The following is a 24,767-nucleotide window of genomic DNA, read 5'->3' as shown; positions in this document are numbered from 1 at the left end:
CACAGCCAAACACCACCTGACCTCACCCCCCCAGCTGAAGAAAAAGGATGTATGGATGTACCTCACTAGTAAGTAATACATACTACGCTACTACCCCGTAATAGGATGCCCTCGCCAACGGCCGTGAGATAATTGACTGGGGTGCGTGCCAATTGCATCCGTGAAATCCGATGATTGAGTTCTCGTGATAAACTCAAAGATCAACGGTCGTGATAGGGTCAAGACTCAAACGAACTAACAAGGTATGCTTTCCTATTACCCGATCTGGCGCCCTGAATCCTTTCCTGAGTGGGACTTCACCGTTCAGCCTCAGGCAGTGGTGAAGTTTGGATCACTTAATTTTTCCTCCTAGTGACCATTCCTGACGTCTTTGTTTTATCTAAATCATTTATTGACATCTCAATATCCCTACCAAAAGACAAACACAGATATATACCCAGCAGAAGCCACATAGACCAAGCAAAGACCGACAAGATCCCCCAACGACGTCACGGGAGTGGGTCAAAGATCAGTGACTTCATCGCCTCGAGAGCGCCGTAGACAAAAGTACGTAAATTTACCACGCTTACATTACCCATTCAGGTAGTACAAAAGAACAAGCCCAGATAAGGCCAACAGGTAAGAACCCCTGAACCACACCGGAGATACATATTTACAGCATTTCCTTATCCCCGTCTCACGCGCTATCTTCAACGAATGGATTGATTATATGTGTCAGGGATAGAATATCCGAGGTACGACCTGAGTGCCCATATGGTGTTTTGGTCGACTTGGTAGTGAGGTTATATATACTAGTAGTACTTATTCTCACGCTCCCGCCTAAACACTTACATATGCATATATGCAGTAAGGACCTGTCAAACGTTTACAAGTCACACACCAGTAGATATGCAGTGTATATACATACCAGCACCCATAATATCCAGGACAAAGGTACCTCGCCAGCAGGGTACATATCGCGACAGAAGTACTCGATCAGAACTGATTCTTTCAAACTTCGCCTTGAATATACATACTAACAGGGTGGCATGCATCCCTTAGCAGCCGCAAGAAACAAGGCACCCCTACATTTAGCCTGGAACCGGTTTCCGGACGCAGCCGATCTGCTTGAACCCACTGTATAAGCGAATGGAGATTCGTAGACATGGCCTTGTCTTGTGTCGCACGGTGAGGGGCTGGATGGATGTTATTTTCTTTTTGTTTTTCACATGTAAAGATACATAATTAGCCCATGTGTCATTTATATATAGAAAGCTTCCGTTCGGCCCATGTCATGGGGAAAGTTAGGGATGGTTTACATGCACCGTCCGAGGAGCTTAACTTTGATTTCTCCACCTAAGGTGAAGAACTGACATGCTGTTGACCGCCGTCCCCACCGCTTTATGTGTAGGCACTTATTGTATTACTCGGTATATGCTGCAGAGTGACTCTAGATATTGGGTTGTCAACATTGCATAAGATGAACATCCATGTTTGGAATGATTCATGTCACTAAGCTGGTTTCTATGTAATGGTATTTTCGATGCGAGTTCAGGTTGTCTCCCCTGTCACGCTAAGACAAATCAAATGTACAAGAAAATGAAGCGTCAATGCTCCGCTTGAATATTAGAAAGACTGTATTCTGTACATGGAGAATTACTGCAAACAGATGTCGCGAAAATAAAGCTTTTAAATGATCATGCGTTCATATTGGAGAAGGCTTCACCTTTAGTAGCGCTGCGGAACTCGATGGACTCCGCCATCAAGCACCACCCTCTCGGGCTCGCCGTTGTCGTAGTAGTGTTCTTCTCTAGCCACTGGTCGTGTAGAAAGATAGACGGGCCGCTCAATATATTCTCTGGGCCGTCGGGGGTCATCGTCCATATATATGCTCACGTCCCTGCCAGCTGGCCGGACACTCTCTACTCGTTGAATGACCTCCCGCGGTTCGTCGTACCGAGCGGTTGGTGGTCGTACGCTTGGCACTCGGACGATCCTCTCGCGTGGAACCTCAGATTCCTCAATATAATGCGGGCGTCGCGTAGAGTAGTCGGTCACCTGGACACTGGCGCTGCGTGGCAGTGGCTCTCGCTCATCAAATGGTGCTACATAAGGCCGTCGCTCACTCGGGGCCGGGCGAGCGTAGTCGGTGACCCGTCGATAAGTGCTTTGTGGAGGTGGCATATCCTGCACGTATCGCCTGTTACCGTACGGATCTTCCAGGACAGATGGTGCCCGAACACTCGTATAGCGTACTGGCGGATGGTCGTCGTAGACCTCACTTCTTGGTACCGGCATTCGACTAGTTGGAGGAGGCATGGCTTGCATCCTCGGCGCAGGCACAGTTTCATAGTACTGATTGCCCTGCTCATCTACCACGATTCTCCGTGTTGGAGGCGCCATCATACGGCTTGGAGGCTCCTCATCATAATATGTCTCTTGATATCGTGGCGAGGTTGGAGAACCTCCCACAGGAATATAACGTCGCGTTGGAGGGGTTGCGACCTCGTCATAATACCTAGGCGGGGGTCGCTCAACAACAGCGTAGGACGAAGCTCGCATAGTATGGGGACTAGCTTGGTCAACATATTCACGAGAATATTCAGGCTGCCGAGCTTGATGGAGACTGGCAACTCTCCGGAGATCCTGGTCATCACGAATTGGCCGTCTGGTACTCAGCCGCGAAACGGTTCGCGGCATCCCGGAATCGCCGCGGATATCATAAGCATCTACATCATATGCAGGGTCTCTCATTGGGGGCTCTCTCCTTTCAATTACCGGGGTGTAGCGGGGAGATGCGATATCGATGTAGATTGGTCTCTCTTGAGCCGCACGACTACGGTATGCAGGGGAAGTGTCTGTGAACGGCGGCGGCGAAACTGGCTCCTCCTTGATGTAAGTATCATCAGGGGCTCCAGGTTGCATTCTATATGCGACCGCGCGAGGCCGGTCTCTTTCCTCATGCAACCTCCTGCGCTTTCTAGGCATCAATTGTTGGGGTGGAGCATCGGGACTTGCCTGATGTTCCGCACCGTACACTGGACGTGGCTCTTTGTGCTGATAAACGGAGGGAACTTTGGCATTGGCCAAGGGAGACACCCTGGAGGGCCGTGGAGCTGCCGGAGACGTTATATGATTACGCACAACCCTTACATCGTCTCTAGGCGAGTTCGATTCGAGAGCATAACGGGGACGGTCGGGCTGACGAGCGTCTGGGCCCCGCCTCCTCGGTCCACTGGGGTAACCTCGCTGAGCATCAAAGTTCTCCCCCCTCTCCATCGGGGCTACACCCGGGGCTGGCGGCGAATACTCCGGCTCTTCGAACCCGTCTGTAGGCTGGGCTTCTTGGTACTTGTGACCGATCAAGTTTGTCGCAGCAGGACGCGGCTGTTTCTGGTAGGGTATTCCGTGGTCTGCAACCGGGTAAGTATCTTGCATATCCTGATCCGATTCAGTGCGGTTGAGGGCCTCAAGCCGTTGCAACTCATCTGAATAATTCTCTGCTGGAGCCTCAGTAGCAGGCTCATCGGAATTAGAGGGAGGTGCAGGTGACGGTTTCTGTTGATCACCCTGCTGCGGAGAGTCAGGGGCTCTACTAGAGTAGAACGAATTCTCGGAATCACTAGGCTCTCCAGCGCCACGTCCATCAACTGAGGGGGACGGCTTGACTATCTCCAAGGCCTTAATTAAAACATCAGAAACATCGAAGTCAGGTTTTGCGTCCTGTATAGAAGCTTTTTGCCTTGACTCTTGTCTCTTCTGCTCAAGTTGTTCCCGCAAAGCCCTTTCCACTCTTTGACGCTGCAACTGCAGTTCTGCTCTGACTAGATCATCCGACTTGGTCAGGAAGATAGGATCAATTTCAGAAGTAGGTTTCGGTACAATACGCGAGGGAGCGGCCGTGCCAGACAGACCGTCACCGGCATTTGTACTCAGTGCGCTTGCAGGTTTTAAGGGCGTCGGAACAGGCTGAGGTGCATTCCATGCGGAAGACCCAGGCCGTTCACTCGTTTTTACCTGGGGTTGAGTGGAGGTAGGGGGGTTGCGCGACGCGGGTTTGCGCACAAACTGCTGGGGAACCTTCAATCTAGGGTGAGTTCCAGTAAATATATCGTCACTTATTTTCAAAATCTTCTCATATTCCTGGATTTCCTCATTTGTTGGTAGCCCCGTAGATATACTACCCGTGGGAAGATGAGCTGCTGCCATGGTCTTGGGAGCTTTCACGAGAAATTTATCCTTGCTAACTCAAGGTCTTCTTAAACTCGTGACACTTCTAATAATAATGACTTTTCACGCCTTTCCCAGGCTGTGGAATCCCCAGTCTCGAATCAGCGTCTGACAAGTCAGACGGCCTGGGCGTGATCAAAGTCGGAATAGTTGGGGAAGGGGAACGGGGACGTCGTGTTGTTTCGAAGGAAAAGTAGTAGTACGACTCGAGTCCGAACGGATCGCCGACCGCCAGCTCTCGTGAGACGCTAAACTCCCTCCGGACAGCGATGGCGGGTGGGCGTTTTAGCCCGCGGTAATTGGCTATTAATTTCTCCCCCGGGTATAAGAATCAGTGTCTTATACATTTGGCTCCTGTTCATCTTGCGCTATGAGTCATTTCTTTTCCCGCTCATTGCTGTCAAGATCTTCTCGTGCGTGCTACTTGTCACCTAGACCTCAGAACCTGTCGTCGTCCCTTCTTACTCGCATCGGAACCGCCTCCTTTTCCAATACTAGTATATATCACTTCAGAAACGCCATGTCTCCATCAAACGATGCGACCAGCGCGGGCTCGGATAATAGACCAGTGTTCTTCTTTGATATCGATAACTGTGTATGTGGACATTCAATACTCGAACATTTCTTCCTTTTAAACTAACATGCGATGCGCACAGCTTTACTCCAGAAGTATGGAAGCGCCCCCCCTCCCCATTGGCGGGGAAGGTGATACTGAGCTGACGATCGCATATAGAATGTAACATCCACGATGAAATGCAGAAGCTGATTCGTGAGTGATACCTGCCATTCGCATAATGCGACGCAAGTAACTAAATACTTCTCTTTACCACAGACGAATTCTTCGTGAAACACCTCTCCCTCAATGGCGAAGACGCTCATATGCTTCACATGAAATACTATACCGAGTACGGGCTTGCAATTGAAGGTCTCGCTCGCCACCACAAAATCGATCCGCTTCAATTCAACAGTGAAGTCGACGATGCGCTGCCATTGGACACCATCCTGAAACCCGATCCCAAGTTGCGCAAGCTGCTCGAAGACATCGATAGGAGTAAAGTGAGGTTGTGGCTTTTGACCAACGCATACGTCAATCATGGAAAACGGGTCGTGAAACTGTTGGGGGTGGATGACCAGTTCGAGGGCATCACCTTCTGCGACTACGGGAAGCTCCCTCTCGTCTGCAAGCCAACACAGGAGATGTACGCTAAGGCGGAGAGGGAAGCAAATGCCCCGAGTACGGCAGAACGCTATTTTGTCGGTATGTATTCCATGGTTTGGGTGTAAGGCTTGTATACAGTACTAACTCGCTCTTGTAGATGACTCCGGTCTGAACTGCAAGCACGCCGCGGCTCGCGGCTGGCAGACAGTTCACCTCGTCGAGCCAGAGCTTCCTGTGCCCGATGCCCCGGTGTCGCAATATATGATCCGGAGCCTGGAAGAACTGAGGACATGCTTCCCACACTTATTCAAGAGTTCGAACTGAATCGGGTGGGAATAGATGATCTGCATAGAGTTTTTGTACATTGTATTGTGTTACGCACGTTATGAAGGCTACGAGCGATGGCTATACATAGGGTTTCTTCCTTTATACATAGATTTAGACGTATATATGTGTTGGGACGAACATAATCATAAACAGTCTATTATCATTGCCAACCGAAATAAGCCTAGAACCAAAGCACTACATAAGATATCCTGATAAGATTATCTGATGCCTCAGGCTGCCAAGAATCCTTCCGCGTGGATCGCGTCCTGAGGCTCCGAACGGAGGTCCGCCGACTAGTAACACAAACACATCAACAACGGCCCCTATCTGACCGCCATACTCGACATCCAGGGCCATTGTTCGCGCAGGGGCTTCATCTCTGAATGATTGATCATGGCTGATTTAACACCCGGCCATGTGGTCACATTAACCGACGGTCGGCAGGCCACCGTACGGTTTGCTGGAACCACTCACTTCGCTGCCGGAGACTGGGTCGGCATTGAATTGGACGAACCCACAGGAAAGAACGACGGAGCCGTCCAGGGAGAACGCTACTTTGACTGCGAATTCGGATATGGCATGTTCGTCCGACCAACTGCCATCGCGGCCATTATTGGCCCTCCCGCAAAAGAAGCCAAACCGGCTGCGAAGGGGACCGCGAATGCTCCGCAGACCAGAGGGCGGGCCCAGACTGGAGCTTCTGCGAGCGGACTGGGGATCAAGAAACCGAGCGCTATACAGGCTACGAATACGAAAAGACATAGTGGCAGCTCGGCCAGCCCGAGCCCTGCGGCGAAGACTGCGTCCCAGCGGTTGGGCTTGAAGGTACGTGCATCGTGAGCTACGGAGCTGATGGAACTGCTTGCTCATTGACCTAGCAACCGCAGTCGCCTACAAAATCGCAATCGCCGACGAAGCAGCTATCGGGTGCATCCACGCCACGCTCCTCCATTAGCGGGCCCTCGAGGCCGTCCGCTGCGACATCTAAAGGCCGGCCGTCTATCGGAGCTAAGTCGACATCCATGGGCCCCCCGCCTCCCCCATCTGCGTCGCGGCCCTCCCGGCCATCGATATCTGGAGCTTCGAACAGAACCGTTAGACCAGGCCTACAAGGAACAACGACAGCACCCACTGGGGTAGCCAAGCGCCCTGCTTTGCGACAAACCGCTCCCAAGACCTCAGATGAACAAGAAAGAGAGAGCCCACAATCGGAGGATATTGAGACCACCGATAACTATGCCGAGGTCGATGAGATAGACAGCGAGGAGCCAACTGCTAAGCCGTCCAGACTTGCCTCTGGTTCATCACGGACAGGTGCTGCTCGCCCGGGACTCTCCCAAACCTCGTCGCCGCGACAAGCTCAGAGTACCGCGCTGTCAAGGGAGCTGGAAGAGTTGAAAACAAAGCTTAGGGTGATGGAGAAAAAGCGGACTGAGGATCGAGAGAAGCTCAAGGCTTTGGAGACACTTCAACAGGAGCGGGATAAATTCGAAGGCATTATCCAGAAACTGCAGGCTAAATACCAGCCACAGCAGCTTGAGATTAGCGACTTGCGAAAGAAGCTGAGAGAATCGGAGGCCCAACTCGAAGAGATCGAGCGCATCCAAGCGGAGCATGACTCGATTTTGGAAATGGCAACTCTCGACCGCGAGATGGCGGAAGAAACGGCCGATGCCTTCAGAAATGAAGTTGAAACATTGAAGTTGAGGGTGGAGGAACTTCAATTGGAAGCGGAAGTCCTACGTGAGGAGAACGAGGAGCTCGGTCAGACTATGAGTCCGGAGGAGAAGTCCAGCCATGGATGGCTGCAAATGGAGAGAACAAATGAACGGCTCCGCGAGGCCCTCATACGGCTTCGCGATATGACGCAGCAGCAGGAATCGGAATTGAAGGACCAAATCAAGGAACTACAAGAAGATCTGGAGGAGTACGAAAGTATCAAGTCCCAGTATGAATCCACCAAGGAAAAGCTGCTTGTAGCGGAAAACAATGTCGAAGATCTTAAGCAGCAGCTGGAGACTGCTCTTGGTGCGGAGGAGATGATCGAGGAGCTCGCAGATAAGAACATGCACTACCAAGAGGAGATCAACGAACTCCACGCTGCCATCGAGGACCTCGAGGCGCTGAAGGAAATCAACGACGAGCTCGAGTACAACCACATCGAGACAGAAAAGCAAATGCAAGAGGAAATCGACTACAAGGAATCCCTATTCAACGAGCAATGTCGCAGGGTTGCTCAGCAAGACGAGGTCATCGAGGACTTGGAGTACACTTTGGCGCGGTTCAGGGAGCTAGTCTCTACTCTCCAAGGGGACTTGGAGGATATGCGAGCCTCGCAGCAGATTACAGAGGCCGAAGCCACGGATCTAACAACACGCTCTCGTGCCATGATGGACCTGAACTTGAAGCTGCAGGCATCAGTTTCAAAAGCGCAGACGAAGACTATCGACATTGAGCTGGAACGCATGGACGCACAAGAGGCTGCTCAGCACCTGTCCATTTTGAAACTATACCTTCCCGAATACTTTGAGGGAGAGAAGAACGCCGTTCTTGCACTTCTACGCTTCAAGCGTGTTAGTTTCAAGGCCACACTGATGAGTAGCACTGTCCGAGAGAGATTCCCCGAGCAGGCATCCGATATAGCCGTTGTGGAAGATGGCTTCGCAGCGCATGATGTCCTCGAGAAACTCATGTGGATTGGTTCCATCTGCGACCGATTCATCAACTACATCACCAACTGCTCCGCAGAGAGCTTCGACCGGATCAAGGCCACATTGTTCGAGATGGAGCCTGTAGAGCGCACCATGAACTTCTGGATAGAATCCGTAAGGAAGAACGAGCTGAACACGAAGAAATGTGGCATTGAGCTACAAAGGTCCATCGCACTACTATCCCATCTGGCAGAAGTCCACCTACCAACTTCATTAGAGACATTCGCAGACGAGCTCTGCATGCGCTCATCCTTAACACAGTCATACATTGACCACGCCGCATCATTAATATCACGCCTCAGAACTCTGCTGCAGTCTAAACTCTCAGCCCCAGAAGGTGAAGAACAAGAGATCAATTTCCTCATCAGCAAGATGGAAACCCTAGTAACCCAAGCCCGGGGGCTAAAAGTAGCCATGGGCAAGATCCACAAGGCCCTCGAAGATCTCCGATCAAGGTCCCTTGCCCTGTCCCAAGACATTGCAGGCCCCTTTAAGAAAACCGAGGAAGCTGCCAAAGATCTTTCCGAGCTTGCCCGGCACCTAGGAGAGAACATCGCGCTTATCGTAAGTGATGAAAGCCGAACGGAGCCACTGACGCTAGAAGAGGCAATGAAGAGCATGTCCCAGGTCTCGACCCTTTATGCGCAGCCATCGGAATCGGGAAGCGAATGCAGCGACACAATGTCCTTCATCGCCAACAGACTGCGCAGCCTAGGCGGAAACCTCGAGGAGCTCGACTCAATCTCAACCGACTTGTCAATCACATCGGAATTTGAAAAACTCCCCTCACCCTGGATCGCGCGAGCCTCAGAACTAAAATCCAACAAAGCAGTGTCCCCAGACGCGGATGAAGAAATCCGACGTCTCAAGAACGAGATCCACGAAGCCTCAACAGCCCTAGGCGTCAAGGACAAGACGATCGAAGAGCAAGCGCTGAAGGTCGAACTAGTCGAGTCCAGGATGCAAGAAGCCAGCAAAAAGGCCTCCATGGTCAAAGAGCTCGAGACCAAGATCGAAGCCATGCGAACAAAAGAAACAGAGCTGGAGCACGTTGTCGAAAAACAACGCAAAGACCTCCAAGCCATGGAGACAGAGCGCGAGGAGATCAAAGCCCGACTGGACAGGGTCAAACGCGCGTCCGGCACAACCGGAATCACCACAACAGAGGGCGTTGTGGTTGACAACGCCCTTTCCCTGGCTACGATGCGCGAGAACGAGACTCTCCGCGCCGAGGTGGAAAGTCTGCAAGCGGCCGTCCGCTTTCTGCGCGAAGAGAACCGCCGCGCCAACATGCTCGACCCGTACTCTGTGCAGCGCTCAGCGGACATGTACTCTTGGCTTGACGTGCCCCTTACACAAGCCAACGGCAATGTCCAGCGTGACAAGATCCAGCAGACCGCCTCGGAGAGCAGGGATGTCTTTACTCATCTTCTCAAGCTAACCAAGGAGTCAAATATCTGCGATTTGAAGTCCACCATGTCCCAAGAGAACGGCAGCCGTGCCAGTTGGCGTCCATCGAAGACTAAGCTGCGCTACCAGGTTCTTCAACAGCGGGAGAACTTCGAGCACTGGACCGAATGGCGCGATGATATCGTCAATCAGGAAAGAGAGCAGGACAGACTGGTTAATACGAAGAAAGAGCGCCTTGCTCGTGATCGAGCCCGGAGACACGCACCCAAGAATTCGGTGTTCGGTGGCTTTCCACAGGGGCTAGGACATGGAATGATGGGGCGCGCTTGGGAGATCCTGGGCATGCAGCAAGATCATCGCAAACTGGCTGATAGACCGGTAGAACCCTCCATAACACCTTCGTTCTGAACAGCACGTTGGATGGGAATTGGAACACTATACCCATTTGTTTCATATCTTAATTGCATTATACATTGATTTTGCCTCGATTGTGACTCGCTGTAAATAATTATCTATTGTAAATGAACATTCAAGATGTGCAGTCTCAACGCTCAACGATACATTCCAATCACTCAACAAATACGACAAAATGAAAACTAGGAACAAAGCAAGTACTGTACAACTCCAGACTGATTCCACCAAGTCTAAACAAAGCGCTGGCAATGCATCCCGAAAGGCGTCGAGTGATTGTCATGAAAGAAAGACATCAAACAAAAGCTGGTGCAGTAATGATGAGATAGTCATGGACATCATAGATCGGCGAGAAGGCCAAAAATACGAAGCTGTAGACAAACAACGACAGCTGCGAATTTATAAGTTGGGACACTAGATATGCGAATATTAAATCAGGTAAAGGTTTTTTTTACACCGCGAAAAAGGTAACGGTCTTCCATGCGATACACACATCGAGCTTGACTCTCAGATTAGAGCGCACCCGACAGAATAGCCTCCGTGGCTACAAGGATCACAAACAGTTAGTATGATTCTGTTGTAATATCTTAGTGGGGAAATAGTTCTTACCTGAGTTGATATATGGACGCTTGGCATCGAGATTCACACCAAAACGTCTCTCCAGCTCTTGTTTGATACTCTTCTTCGTCACGGTCATTAGATCGGCTGACCGCAGGATCTCACGGATTTCCGCGAGAATGGCATCGTCGCTAGGTAGATGTGATAGATCCTCCATCTCCATATCCATATGGCGACTCATCATCTCGGAAGGAGCCAGAGACATCCTGGACCCATAGCGAGGGAGATCGAACTGAGACACTGGTCTAGCTCCAGGGAACCCGTATTCGGACTGCGCAGGGTGATACGACTTAGTACCATAGGAGAAGCCAGAAACTTCTGAACGATCGTCTCGTGACGTCTGGGCCTCCCAGAGCTCCGCTTGATACTCCTCCCATCTCTTCTTCGGTATAGACGCCGGGTCAAATTTTCCTTCATCTGAAATGACGACTTTGCGGCCCTGTTCTCCAGTGATAACACGAGTGTTTCCCCAAGAAAAGTCATCCATATGCCAGAACGAGTAGAGGGGCAGGGCCACGGAGAAAATAGGCATGGCCAGGAGGTACACAATCATCCAGCCAATCATTTCCCACTTGCGACGGAAGATGAAGATGAGGGCCTGAAGACCATAGATCGCTGCGATGAGAACAAAAGACGTCCATGGAATGGTGGATGAATCTCTGGCAAGCCAGACAATCAGGTAGATGATATAGGCGAGCGAGACAGGTTGGATGCAGGTACTGAGAAGGTCAACGAAGACAATGAATCTCATACTAAAGCAACAGAAACCACAGAGTTGCTGAAGAGGGATCAGTTCAATCAAATTGTGGACGGTTGAGTTGATCCATCTACGACGTTGCGACAAGAAGACTGCGAAGCTTTCAGGTGCGATTGTCCAGGCCTTAGCTGCAAAAAGGAATTTCGTCTTGAAAGTAGGATGATGCTTGAGGAGAAGGGTTGTCAAATACCGATCCTCACCCAGGTGTAGCAGGTTCTTCATATGGAGTGTGTCAACACGAATTTCCGAGTAGGCTTCCACGACCTCCTTGCTAACGAAAAGCGGTTTTGCGGTTTCTGCAGAGCGAATACGGTACATGGTGAAGCAGCCCGGCAAGCATGTGACTGACCCGAAAAGACTTTCGAAAGCCTTGATCAGATTGTGGGAGATGAAGTACTCGTAAACTTGGATCATTGTCACCGCTGAATGCTTAGCATTTGTTAAGCCTGTTTCGCCACAGATACCTATAATGCGCGTGTCGGCTAAGCAAGAAGCAACGAATCGAGTTCCCGAATCGGGCGCAACCACCGTATCAGCGTCGACTTGCAGAATGAACTCATAGAACGTGGGATTGACGCCAATAATGTTGCGAATTTGGTGGTACATTTCCAGTTCCATAGGACTCATGGGAAGATTGTAATGGACGCGGTTCAAGAAGCGCATGAGTACCATCTGAGAGTCACGTTTTCCACGGTTACCAGGTCGTGAGACTTCAGAAGGTTTTCCGACTTTAACGACAACAAGGAAAGGAACGATATGTCCCTGCACCTCATATAGACCAGAATAGATTTTACCCATGTTGTGCTGCTTCATGCCTTCGCCCAAACTCTCAAAGCTGAGGGGCTCTGGATCCACTGATTCTGGAACGCCCAGAATATCCAATACTATCCGTGGAGTAGGTCGATCGTTTCCTTGTCCAATAATCATGCCATCACAGATGACAACAAGGAGTTTACGCTTGTCGTCATACTGCATGCGGGCCATAGAATCCATTGCACGACGAAGGGACTCCTCATCTTCAGTGTAAGCCGGTACTTGACAAATAATGAATTTATCAAGATTTTCAGGGACGTTTTTCTTGCCGAATTGTAAAGCGGCAGCAAACTTGAAGATGACAACCGAGCAAATCAAGATTGAGATTGCAAGGATGAAGTAACGCGCAAATTGGCATTGGGCTGAATTCCGCGTATCGACCTTGCCGACGAAGAAAAGGTTATCGAGACACATCTGCATCCGATCACGCATGCTTGCATCTATCTGCAGCTGTTCCCAGTGTTTACTCAGGTCCTGCCCGGGAAGATCTTGGAAGAGCGACACCACCAAAGGATCCATAAACTCCCGGTCGACATTAGCCGGGACCTCTTTTCCAGGAGGAGCTGCGACCCGTCGACCTCCACTTATATAAGTTGTCAAATCGTAGACCTTTCCGTCTATGCTTCCAATGTTCTGGGATTTTTTGCCCAACGTGGAGATGTATTGTGGAGTATAACCCATGTATCCTTTCAGATAGGTTGCCCTCAGTTGTTTCATCTGCTCTGCAAACCAGTCTGGACGGGAGTCGTTGGTGTAGTATCGGAAATCATGGTATTTTGCGTTGATGTCTCCTGAGCTTATGGTCGTCGCCGATCCGGAGATGTTCGTAGGAGTGTAATCCAGAAGAACAGTGGGATCGATCGACCCATCCTTACCTTGGCATAATGCTGACACCTGTACGGGGAAGAGACCGGTAGCATCAATGCCGGCATATCTCTTCAAAGATGATTGCGGCACAATATCGGGATAATGTCGGGGCATGAATTTATCAAGGTCAAAAACCACACCGCGAACGGCAATGTAAGAGTTATGGCCGTCTTTGCCGTTATGAGAAGACAATTCCGCGGCTGAATACACATGCTGTGTCGGACATACCAAACCGGGGAAGGCGACGATCATGAAAATGGCGACGGCACAACTGAACCAAATAATCAAGTTGATCGCGAATTTCTCACGCCAAGCAGTTCGTACGTCCTTTCGTTTCATCCGACCAACTAGCCTGATGGCGAAGTCTGGAATGTAGAATGTGAGCAACCAGACGATTGCCATCCAGCGTTTGCGACTACTCGAAACAGGTACTTCGTCCACCTCTTCCATTTTTTCTCATTGCCTTTCTCCAACATCTGCTCTCTTGTCTCGAGGTTGTGGAACATATCGCCCGAGTTCAGACCAGAGCCACCGGTATCAGATCGCCCATCAAGATCACGACTTCCGAAGTACCCTTGCTTGTTTTCATCGCCGTATATGAAGTTGCCGGGAGACTGATCTGTCGGGTTGAGAAGGCGAACTTTGGAATCCCCATACGCAGCGGCACGTGGGTGAAGGAGGCCATCACTATCTTCCGAGCCGTCGGCGTGGTAGACAGGAATGACACGCTCGCCTACCTTTGCGAGGTCTGCCCAGCAGCGTTCACTCAGGAAAACACCTGTGCTGCCAACACGGGCTTCATTACCCGGCCATCGCTTCTCATCTAGCACAACCTCTGACTTTTCTTTATCGCTCCCCACCACGACGTTGCCTATCTCAGCTAAACCAAGGAATTCCTCAAATGGAAGGAAAACGCTGAAGTCCGCGTTCCTTAGACGTTGGCTGATCTCGGCGATGCCAAATGTTTGCACCTGAGCTCGCACACACTTGCTGTCAAATTGATTCGCAATTCGCCGGTCGTTTGGCTTCAAACAAAAGACGAAGTAGGGATTCAAAGTAGGGGAGCTGAGGCATTTATTGACGATTTCCAGCGAGGAAAGGAATTGCCCGGCAGCACCCTGAATGCCAGTCATGGACATCGCACTCTTTCGCCTTCCAGAGCTCTTGGCTGTACTGCCCCCATAGCTCTCATAGTCTTCGGGTTCGTCCGCCGTGGGTGCATCGAAAGTAAGGCGAGATGCTGGGCTGGTCTTCCGCCTTGCCATGCTAGGCATTCTCAAGGGCTTTGAGCTTACCTGAGCTTGCATAATAGCGGTCTTCTCCTTTGGGTGTGTCACTGTCTGTAGTGCTTCTTGTCCGAAGAGCTCTCTCACGAAGTCGCTTCTGGTGGACTTCATCAAGTTCATCAGATCACCGGAGATAACTTCCCCATTTTCCTCAAGTAGGCCGGAGATGGAGTAATCAACTTCGCCAGCGAAATGCTTCACAGTAAATGCCGAGCGGGCTTGCTGCGAGACATATCCAGTTCCGTGGGTAGTCCCTGAGGTTCCGACAGCAATAGCCGGGTTTTTGTTTTCGAACCGTTTCTTCAACGATTCGGCAAATTGAGCTTCCGTTCTACCGCGCCTAGTTTGATCATCGAGGATACTGAGAAGCCCGTTGCCATGTTTCAACAGCCCACGGACAGCATCGGTGTTGTCAAAGTAGCTCGTCGCGGGAACTACAACTTCTTCGCGCTCTAACATATCAGCCTTGCGGTCGAAGAAGGACTGCAGGCAGAAATTGTACAACGATTCGGTGGCTGCATTGCTAAGAAGTTGATCCAGTGTGGATCCAGTTGAGCATGCCTGGGAGAAACCAGGGAAATCAACAATAGACACGGTGTTGGCAACACTATCCTCCGCAGCGCATATTCTCTGATTGACAGTCTCGAGAATATAAGCCACTAGTAAGGAGTAAATAGTGCGCGCAAGTTCATCAGCGTTTTGTCGGGCACCCTTTGGGTCCAGCATCACCGTGACGCGCTCCCGGTGGATGGTCTTAGTCCGGTAACTAAAACTATTCTCAAGCTCATCAACCCCAAGTCCCAAGAACGCGGCGACGCTTGACAGGACATCCTTATTCTTCACTACCGTGACAGTCTCCCCACCCTCATGTGAATAGCCGCCAGACTCCTCTGCTGATGTCAAAGTAGCTTGTCCGCTGGAAAAGTCTAGTTGGCCGATATGAAGGATAGCAGCAAGAATTTGGCAAATCTCGGCTATCTCACTGCGGGGGAACTCGAGCTTCCTGAGTGCTGTCTTGAAGTGTTGAAAGCCCTCCGCATCGTTGATGCCTACCTTGAGCTGAGTTGGATGGCCCAGATATCTCCACCTCTTGTGACCTATCGATGCGGACGAAAGCTTGCCAGCACTCGTCGAAACATGGATAGAGTTATCAAAACCCAAGTGACTCTTTTCTGCCGCACTTGTCCCAGCTAAGAGATAGTAAAGGACATGGAAGCTTCTTTCACCTGTGGGGACTGACGCAATACGACTGCGTTCGAGTCTGTGGTCGATGATTTTACCACCGATCAGCGTTGGGTTGACCGACGACGAGCCGTCATATTGTAGTTCCAAGAAAAGTCCCGCCTTCGATGCCGTGGGCGTAGTCAAAGACTTGGTCGTTGTCAATGTATCAAAGATAAAGGAGGCGTACGACAGTTTGGACGACAAGGGTGTGGATGAGAACGAGAGAAACGACGACAACACATGCGCTCGAATGGTAGTTTTTCCAGCCCCGCTCTCTCCGCTACAAATCGGCAATTAGAAAACAAACCGTATAGATGTGTATTTTCAGAATGCGCTTACAGAAAAACAATGGCCTGATTCTCTCCACGGGCACCCAGGCGAGTAAAGGCACGGCGGGCGAGGTCTTCCGCCTCGCCCATAGCACTGCCCTCCTTGCCTCCATCAGGCCCCTTTGAAGATGAAGTGTATGTGTTGAGACTGATCAAAGCCTGAGAAGACAGACGAGCTGTAGGTAAGCCGACATGGAACCTAGAAGAAAAGCCACTATGTCAGTCAAACATGGAGAAACGGTGGATCGCGATATCATACCGGCTGGCTAAATGAGCAGTCAAATGTGTGTCTGATTGCAGATGAGCCGGTAATGAGGGTAACGACGACTGCGCATGGGACGGAGCTGTCCCAGCTGGCGAAGGCCCAACCATATTATCAATGGCTCGAAGCCTTGAAGCTGGGGGTTTCTAAGCACTGGTCACGATCGTAGCAATCGGTATGGGCGTCTTACGAAAGATCGGTAAGGATCCCGGTGAAGGAGAAACGGAGGGAAAAAGAAAAATTCCAGAAAGCGATCTTGCCCGGCGTGGTCTCGAACTGGATAGGGCCGTTCAGTTATGCAGATTTAGATGTTGGATGGCTTGGAATGTGGCAACGCCCTGGAATGGAGAATATGTCTTATCAATAGAGAAACGATAGGCACATTGCTTGTCAAGATGGCAAACGAATCCTCAAACGGCACGCGGCTCGTTGGTCTTCTGCGGAACTTTGGCGCAATAAATACGAGATGAACAGCTGGCGAGTTGTGAAGCGAGAGTGGCGTGAAGAGAAGTGTAGCGATTGTATCTGGAGACTGACTTGTAGGCGGATGGAACGATGGTTGAACACGCTGTGATTATGATTATTACTCTGGGAGGATATTCAAATCCAAGCAGGAAAAGAAAGGATCCGCCGGAACAGAGGAAGGGAAACAGAAATAATTGAAGAAAGATACAAAAAGCACAAAAGCAAAACAGAATGAGCAATTCAACAGAGGTGAGCTTTTCGGGAGAAAAGAAACAAACGATATGAACAGCTTCTGGGGAAAAGAAAGAGTGAACCAAAACTACAAGGTACTAGTGGCAGTTACTTGAACTGGGTAAGTGTGGTATTGAATGGATCTGTTACCATCAGATGCTTGCTTGGGTAGGTTACTCGGTGGGCCACACTCGTCTTGAATTGTGGTTTTTCAAATTACTCGTTTGTACTTGGTTCGATACCTTAGGTATGCCTGTATCAAACAATTGGGGGAAAAAAAAAATCAAATTTACTAGTCGGATCAGCACCCGACGATATAAATACTCGGATTGGCCATGTCGGGTCAGGAATCCATCAGCATTAATCTGTATCCTGTTCGACGTAGATTGAGTGAGCGGATCAGATTGTTATTATTTGCAAAGGTTCCCCCCAACAACCGAGGCCAAGTGGACGCAGCGTCTTTGATCCGACCACTCAGACTGCAGTGGAGTTTGGTGAACCCAGTCGGCCGAACCTTGAACTTTACCCGTTCCCCTCCTCCCAATTATTCAGAGTACGTGTATATGAACATCATACCGAAGCAGGTAGGTCCTGATGGGCAATATCCTGGTACTACACGGCACGGTGTGCCCTGAACCTTGGGAAGGTAGGAACAAAATGATTACACCCAGCGCCAATTACAGTTTCGGCTCCCCGATTTCATACCTTGGTTGATTCAAGATACCAGCCGTACGGGACCACCGCAGTTTACATCAGTTCTTCCCATGGTTAACGCCACATGCTCTTGACAGGTTACCGAACGACTTCAGGGGGCGCGTACTAGATATCCCTTGAGAGCATTTCTACGGTATGCAAAAATTTTTCTTCTTTTTTTTAAAGTTCATCCATTCCGTATAGGAGGCACTATAAATATATTTTAATCAATAAATGCATCGGTCACCTGCAATATAGGAGGTTTTCCTTCTATAGTTAGTAAGTCGTCTCCTTTATAGGTTACAATCGAGAAAAGGGACCAGACCCTGAGGGGTTTAGGGGAATGAACGCGAAAAGGAAAAGAAAGAAAATCAATCTAGGTCCGGGTGGGTCGGATCATTCGATTGACTTGTCCTGATGGGGAAAGGTCCGAAACTAGGGCCCCCATTCGTCCTTTGGGTGATTCTGGTTCCATTCTCATGTTTTGAAATTCACAGTGGAAGACAATGGAATGTGTCCTGAAAATTTTCACTTTCCAGTTTTTGTGAAAATGGTTCTCATCACCATGGCCCTTCAATATGATCCCTAATACGTATATTGCGTACTTCAGAGTAGATTACGTTTCTTGTAGAGGGGCAGCTCATATTGATCAGTGGACATGGTCGGATTGTCCGAAGCACCAGCACATTACCTCCTACACTTCTAATACTAACCTCTATAGGCTTTGCAAACTCACTAGTGACCAACTAATACCACCGAGATACATAGGCCGTATGTAGTCTGTACAGTGGATGTTTTGCAGAAAACAATGACTAGAGCCGCCACAATTGCCTTGAAAGAGGCGCAATGATCTGACTTGGTATAAAAATAACAACACCGTTAAGGCGGCCAGTGCCAGATGCATGCTGCATGATTCTGGATACTACTACTGGACTTACTAGCACAAACCATTAGGAACTAAACATATGACAACTCGGACACACCTGGAATAGAAAAAATGTATCGGCAAGATAACCTTGATTGGCTTTGACTGAGACACGGGTGTCTTCAGCAAGGTCGGTTGACCCAATCTTTCCGGTATTTGATACGGAAATCTGGTGGCCATGGAGTGCGGGTGAGACAGGGTGTGCCATTTTTAGCTATGGGAGTCTCCAAGGGTCTAGGGCCATGGATCTGGCTCTCCTCGCTACCGCCATTGGCCAAGACAAAAAGTTTTGATGCACGCCACCTGACAGGTTTGAGGGGGAAACCGAAAGGGAAAAAGGAAGAAAAGAAAAGAAAGTAAACAAACCCACCCAAGCAATCAGATACACTAAAAAAGAAGAAAATCATATGTAAAATGAAGATTACACGACGACCTCATTGTATCATATGAATTGAAAATTTCCTTTCTCAACCGATCCCAGGCCCGATTCCGAACAGAATGCACCGAGGAAAGGGGGAAGAGTTGCCCATTGTTATGACCCAAATACCAGATATGATTTACGGGCTAAATGTTAGCTACGTACTATCAGTAGTGGGGACAACGCACACCTCTGTTTTTGCACTCTGCAGTTTCATGGCCGTCAATCAGAATTACCAATTGAAAACAAGCGAAGGGGGGTGCCCTGAAACAACAAAGCACCGAGCAAATGAAAACTGAAGTAATTTTCGTATGCGCGTACCAACAGTACCAACCCATATCCAGTTAAGCTTCTGGGACGACAACTTACCTTAGGCTGGCTGGCAACAAACTCGCATCACAGGTGATCGTCTCGTTCTCTTCTTTCTGTCTGCTTCTTCCTATTCTATCCACCTCCCAATTGTCCGCCTCTGTTGTTGTTGTTGTTTGGATTCCTCTTGCTTGCTTTTTCCTTCGTTACGGGAGTAGTGCTTTCGAGTGTGTTTGATCTTCCTATCTTATTTCTTTTTCTTTTCTTTTGATAACCGAATCGTTTAGCCCTTCGCTTCGCATCATCGGTTGTAATTATAATCTCCGGGCTTTACAAACGTCGCTTTGCCCAACACTCGCTACTCATCCACACCCCCGTCACTCGCTTCAGCACCTGAAGAATACAATAACATCATTCCTAATAATCACAGCTTCTGAGTTCACTATTCAAAGCTTCCCGCTCAGACTGTGCTCGCATATCCTCCATTCGGGCTCACGACCGCAGCGACACTAGGACCGTGTACGCATGCCTGTACCCTTCGCTTAGAGGTGAAGTGAGAACTGAAGACGGGAAGGTTGCAGTTTCATGTTCTGAACGTACAGGATTGGGTTCGTCGTTCGTGCCATCGTTTGGTTGGCGTTCATTACGAGAACATATCGGGGACAGACCGCCGATTAACCTCAGAGTTGCACAACCATGTCAAATCGCTATTCAGTTTACTCCAGCCATTCGGCTGCTTTCTCCACCGGCGGCCGAGCGCCCCAGTCAGGTGGGCAGGTCTCGACAACGACGTTGCTAAATGCGTTGCATGCGCATTATACGACCGGACAGCCCTACCAACTCGACGCGGGAACCAGCCTAGTCGTGAATACATTGCTTACCGCAACGCAAGCAACCCCGGAAGGCCATATCGGGCCTACAATAGATCGCGAACTAGCGGCCAGAGCTTGGGAGCATGCAAGGAGAAGAGCAGAGGACGGCTGTATCGTTTTATGGTTAGCGCTCATCCTGAGATCCAGCAGTATTGGATGGCCAACTGACACTCAATCGTAACCAGTTCTACTCACCACTCAACACCATCCGTTTTAGAGCCATTCTTAGCAACACTACCTTTGTCCACTCCCAGTATCGCCTTCACAGCGTTGGCCGCTCTCCGCCCCTTTTTGACGGCTGTAACTAGCTTCAACCCTTCATACTCACTCTATTCCGCGCTTTCGGCTTGCTACACCTTGACCCTCAAGGGCGACATCACCGGGCTATCTCTAGCACTTTCGACTTCAGGGATCAATGTACGCAAAGGATTCCTCGATATTGCTTCTGAGCCGGGATATCGTGCCTTCGACGTGTTCTACTATCTCTTAACGTCTGCATCGACACCAGCCGAGCGGGAATTCCTGGACCTGAAAGACGCCTCGTCCTACGCTCTGCTCCGTAAGTCGGGTACTTATGCACCCCCATCGTATCTTCCTACTGCCGACGACGCTGCCGCTGCCGAAGACTTTAGATCTGCTCTTAAGGCCATCGGCATCAAAGGTGCAGCCCAACGAGGTCTTTTGTCAGTACTTGCAGGGTTGCTCAAGCTTGGTAATGCGGCCGGCTTCCTAGTTGACCAGGAAGACCTAGAGGAGGCGTGTGAAGATGTTGGTGGTTTACTGGGCATAGATCCTGAAGTTCTTCTACACAAATGCTCCACCGACGAAAGAGAGGTCCTAATTTCTGGAATATACGAGGCTTTGGTTGATTGGGTGATCGGAAAAGCCAATGAAGCTATTGCGAGCCAGCTGCAGGCAAGCTTGGATGATAGCAGTCGTGGCTCTGGACAGCCAGCTCAGTGGTCCGACGACGATACGGTAAGTATCACCGTGGTTGACCTGCCCAGGCCTGCGCTGGGAAGAGCTGTGGCGATGAGAGGGGTATTTGACGATACCCTGGGAATCAACGCTGAAATGAAGGAGGATGGAGTCGTCGTTCCTCCAGCTGGCCCGGCCGTTCTTAATGATATGACTGCAGCGATTGCCCAGGTTGAAGTCGATCTGGGAATATCCACTGGCCCCACGTGGCGCGAACGTGAGTATGAGCTGGACAAGAGACATGAAGTCTTGGAGAAAGTTGGGCTTGAAGTTGAAATGGACTCGTTTCTTCGACAGATTTTGTTTACCGCTGAATCCGAAGGAATCACATTGGGCAAGAAAGGCCGATTTGATTTGGCCACTACACTAGGCAGCAGCCGTGTTTGGCATCATATCTCTATTCATCCCACTGATGACTTACCTGAAAATCTGAACCCTAGTATGCCGACTGCGACTTGGTCCGCGAGCGCCGTTTCCCGTCAACTACGGGAATGGCGACTTGCTGAGTGGGCAAACCGTCGCCTCAGAGAGATCGATTTCACAGCCGACTTTGACGTGGAGGAATTTATCGGTAGATACTTCCGACTAGGGTGCGGAGAAGGAAAGGATGGTGTTGAGAACTGGTTGGTTGAAAGGGGGTGGACCAACGGCGATGCGTGGTTGGCCATCAGCGAATCTGGGTGAGAGAAAATGCGTGGTGGGAAGCAGAGACAATGCTCGATCTCAAGCCTGAAGAACCACCAGCAGCAAGCCCTTTCATGTATGGAAGTGGCATGCTTGATCCTGGCGTTCCACATTACGCAGTGCCCCCCGTCGCAGAATCGACAAGCCTTCTAGGGAGCCGGGATAATTTGCTCAACAGACAAAGTACAGTCGTTCCCAGTGTTGTTGGTGGTGCGAAGTCAATTGCGCCCAGCGCTCCGCATACCTTGCAAGCGGGCGGTGACTATGGCTTAGGCCCTAAGGGAGATGATAAGAAGTATGACAACCCCTTCTATGACGAAGATGGCCGCTACTTGGGCGAGCTTGATCCTGAGTATGCCGACCCCAAACATATCGAGAAAAAGGATATTACACTCGGTCGACGTGTCTGGACTGGCTTTGTCTGGGCCTTGACTTTCTGGATTCCATCGTTCGTCCTTCGCTTCGTGGGCCGAATGAAGCGTCCGGATGTGCGAATGGCATGGAGAGAAAAGCTCGTCCTCGTGTTTCTCATTCTTCTCTTTAACGCTATTGTCTGCTTTTATATCATCGCCTTCGGTAACTTGCTTTGTCCAAACAAGGATAAAGTCTGGAACGAGAAAGAGGTCAGTTATCATCAAGGGAATAATGACTTTTACGTCAGCATTCACGGCAAAGTCTACGACATCAGCAAGTTCTGGAAAATCCAACACAGTGACACAAACATTGAGACGACAACATCAAACATGGAGCCTTTCATGGGTAAAAACATGGACGCCTACTTCCCTCCTCCGCTTACTCGACTCTGTGGTGACTTTGTGACCGATGAGTCTATCACACTGAGAAATAACGACACAAACGCGGTGTTGTATTCAAATGCCAAGCATAGTTGTGGCCCTCTCGCGCAGACGGACCCGAACACGAAGCTGCACAAAATCACCTGGTACGAAGATGTCTTTCTACCAAAGATTGACGAGTACTACAAGGGCTCCGTTGTATGGAAGCGGAGTGATGTGGCAAAACAAGCAGACAGCAGTTCACGGTCCTGGGTCATCAAGGATCAAAACATATATGATTTGACGGACTATTTCTATACCCTCAAGCAGATGAACAACATCGACAGTTACAACTTCCTGCCAAGCAGTATCACAGAACTTTTCAAAAATTATCCAGGCACCGACGTAACGGACAAATGGCCAGACAGTGAAAATGCCACCAAAGCGCAAACTTGTCTGGATTATGTGTTCAATAAAGGCAAGGTTGATTTCCGTGATACTGCGAGATGCCAAGTCAATAATTACATCCTGTTGGCATTCACGTGTCTCATTTGTGCTGTCGTTCTTGTCAAGTTCCTTGCTGCTCTCCAGCTAGGATCCAAACGTCGGCCTGCCCCTCAGGACAAGTTCGTCATCTGCTTGGTGCCAGCGTACACTGAGGGCGAGGACTCATTGCGAAAAGGCCTTGATTCATTGACAGCTCTTCAGTATGATAACAAGAGGAAACTGATTTATGTCATCTGCGACGGTATGATTGTCGGTGGCGGTAACGACCGCCCAACGCCCAAGATCGTTCTGGACATTCTGGGAGTAGATCCCAAGATCGACCCTCCTGCCTTACCGTTCAAATCGGTTGGACAAGGCAGTGATCAGCTCAACTATGGAAAGGTTTACTCCGGACTTTATGAGTATGAAGGGAATGTTGTTCCCTACATTGTTGTCGTGAAGGTTGGCAAAGAGTCCGAGCAAAGCAAGTCCAAGCCTGGAAACAGGGGTAAGCGCGACTCTCAGATTCAGATTATGAACTTCCTTAATCGTGTACACCATCGCGCCCCCATGTCGCCTCTTGAGCTGGAGATTTTCCATCAGATTAATAATGTGATTGGCGTCGACCCTGAGCTCTATGAATACTGCCTGATGGTGGATGCGGATACAAGTGTCCGAGAAGATTCACTTAATCGCCTTGTCGCTGCCTGTGCCAATGATGCCCGCATTGCTGGCATTTGTGGTGAGACGAGTTTGCAAAATGAGGAACGAAGCTGGTGGACCATGATCCAGGTTTATGAGTACTACATTTCTCATCATCTCTCAAAAGCATTCGAGTCCCTCTTTGGCAGTGTAACCTGTCTTCCTGGGTGGTAAGTATAACACCTATCAGTGCAATATATACTACGAAGATGCTGACTCGTACAGTTTCTGCATGTATCGCTTGCGGACGGCGGACAAAGGCCGGCCTTTGATCATATCAGACAAGGTTATCAAAGAATACGCAGACAATGACGTTGACACGCTGCACAAGAAAAACCTGCTTTCTCTGGGTGAGGATCGTTATTTGACTACACTGATGACGAAGCACTTCCCTACTATGTCTTACAAATTCATCCCGGATGCCTACGCTAGCACTGCCGCCCCCGAGACGTTCTCTGTCCTTCTGTCTCAGCGACGTCGCTGGATCAACTCGACTGTCCACAACCTGGTGGAACTCGCTGCCCTGAAAGACCTGTGCGGCTTCTGCTGCTTCAGTATGCGCTTTGTCGTATTGGTTGATCTTCTCGGAACCATCATCCTCCCGGCCACCTGTGTTTACTTGGGTTACCTAATCTACAGTGTCGCCAGTGGTGGACCAATTCCAATCATATCTATCGCCATCTTGGCTGGTGTGTACGGCCTTCAGGCGATCATCTTCATTGTGAAACGGCAGTGGCAGCATATTGGTTGGATGATCATTTATATCTGTGCCTACCCGATCTATAGTTTCATTTTGCCGATGTATTCCTTCTGGAAACAAGACGACTTCAGCTGGGGTAACACTCGTG

The 24,767-nt window shown here is 49.8% G+C and overlaps 6 protein-coding genes across 6 annotated transcripts; 4 read left to right on the top strand and 2 right to left on the bottom strand.

The window, feature by feature from the left end:
• Positions 1–1,707: 1,707 nt before the first annotated feature.
• Positions 1,708–4,188, bottom strand: ANOM_011097 (uncharacterized protein; the record flags this gene model as incomplete). Its single annotated transcript, XM_015556353.1, has 1 exon — positions 1,708–4,188. The coding sequence occupies one exon, from the start codon at positions 4,186–4,188 to the stop codon at positions 1,708–1,710; it is 2,481 nt and encodes an 826-aa protein (XP_015402484.1).
• A 541-nt stretch (positions 4,189–4,729) lies between these two features.
• On the top strand, positions 4,730–5,784 carry ANOM_011096 (putative pyrimidine 5'-nucleotidase; the record flags this gene model as incomplete). Its single annotated transcript, XM_015556352.1, has 5 exons — positions 4,730–4,804; positions 4,866–4,878; positions 4,943–4,978; positions 5,042–5,467; positions 5,526–5,784. 5 exons carry the CDS (start codon positions 4,730–4,732, stop codon positions 5,690–5,692), a joined length of 717 nt encoding a protein of 238 aa, XP_015402483.1. The 3' UTR covers positions 5,693–5,784.
• Positions 5,785–6,088: 304 nt separating this feature from the next.
• ANOM_011095 (putative dynactin) lies at positions 6,089–10,224 on the top strand (the record flags this gene model as incomplete). Its single annotated transcript, XM_015556351.1, has 2 exons — positions 6,089–6,520; positions 6,574–10,224. 2 exons carry the CDS (start codon positions 6,089–6,091, stop codon positions 10,222–10,224), a joined length of 4,083 nt encoding a protein of 1,360 aa, XP_015402486.1.
• Positions 10,225–10,276: 52 nt separating this feature from the next.
• chsE (chitin synthase class Va) lies at positions 10,277–16,493 on the bottom strand (the record flags this gene model as incomplete). Its single annotated transcript, XM_015556350.1, has 5 exons — positions 10,277–10,771; positions 10,837–13,697; positions 13,757–16,072; positions 16,132–16,320; positions 16,381–16,493. 5 exons carry the CDS (start codon positions 16,491–16,493, stop codon positions 10,740–10,742), a joined length of 5,511 nt encoding a protein of 1,836 aa, XP_015402485.1. The 3' UTR covers positions 10,277–10,739.
• A 3,627-nt stretch (positions 16,494–20,120) lies between these two features.
• ANOM_011093 (chitin synthase) lies at positions 20,121–21,958 on the top strand (the record flags this gene model as incomplete). Its single annotated transcript, XM_015556349.1, has 2 exons — positions 20,121–20,419; positions 20,482–21,958. 2 exons carry the CDS (start codon positions 20,121–20,123, stop codon positions 21,956–21,958), a joined length of 1,776 nt encoding a protein of 591 aa, XP_015402482.1.
• Positions 21,959–21,987: 29 nt separating this feature from the next.
• On the top strand, positions 21,988–24,767 carry ANOM_011092 (chitin synthase; the record flags this gene model as incomplete). Its single annotated transcript, XM_015556348.1, has 2 exons — positions 21,988–24,089; positions 24,145–24,767. Coding segments are annotated over 2 exons (2,725 nt in total), but the record flags the coding sequence as incomplete, so codon positions are not given.

Source organism: Aspergillus nomiae (assembly GCF_001204775.2).
Source record: "Aspergillus nomiae NRRL 13137 chromosome Unknown contig00433, whole genome shotgun sequence".
In the NCBI taxonomy this organism is placed as follows: Eukaryota; Fungi; Ascomycota; class Eurotiomycetes; order Eurotiales; family Aspergillaceae; genus Aspergillus; species Aspergillus nomiae.
Note: the sequence above shows the minus strand (reverse complement) of the source record. Positions and strands in the feature narration are given on the sequence as shown.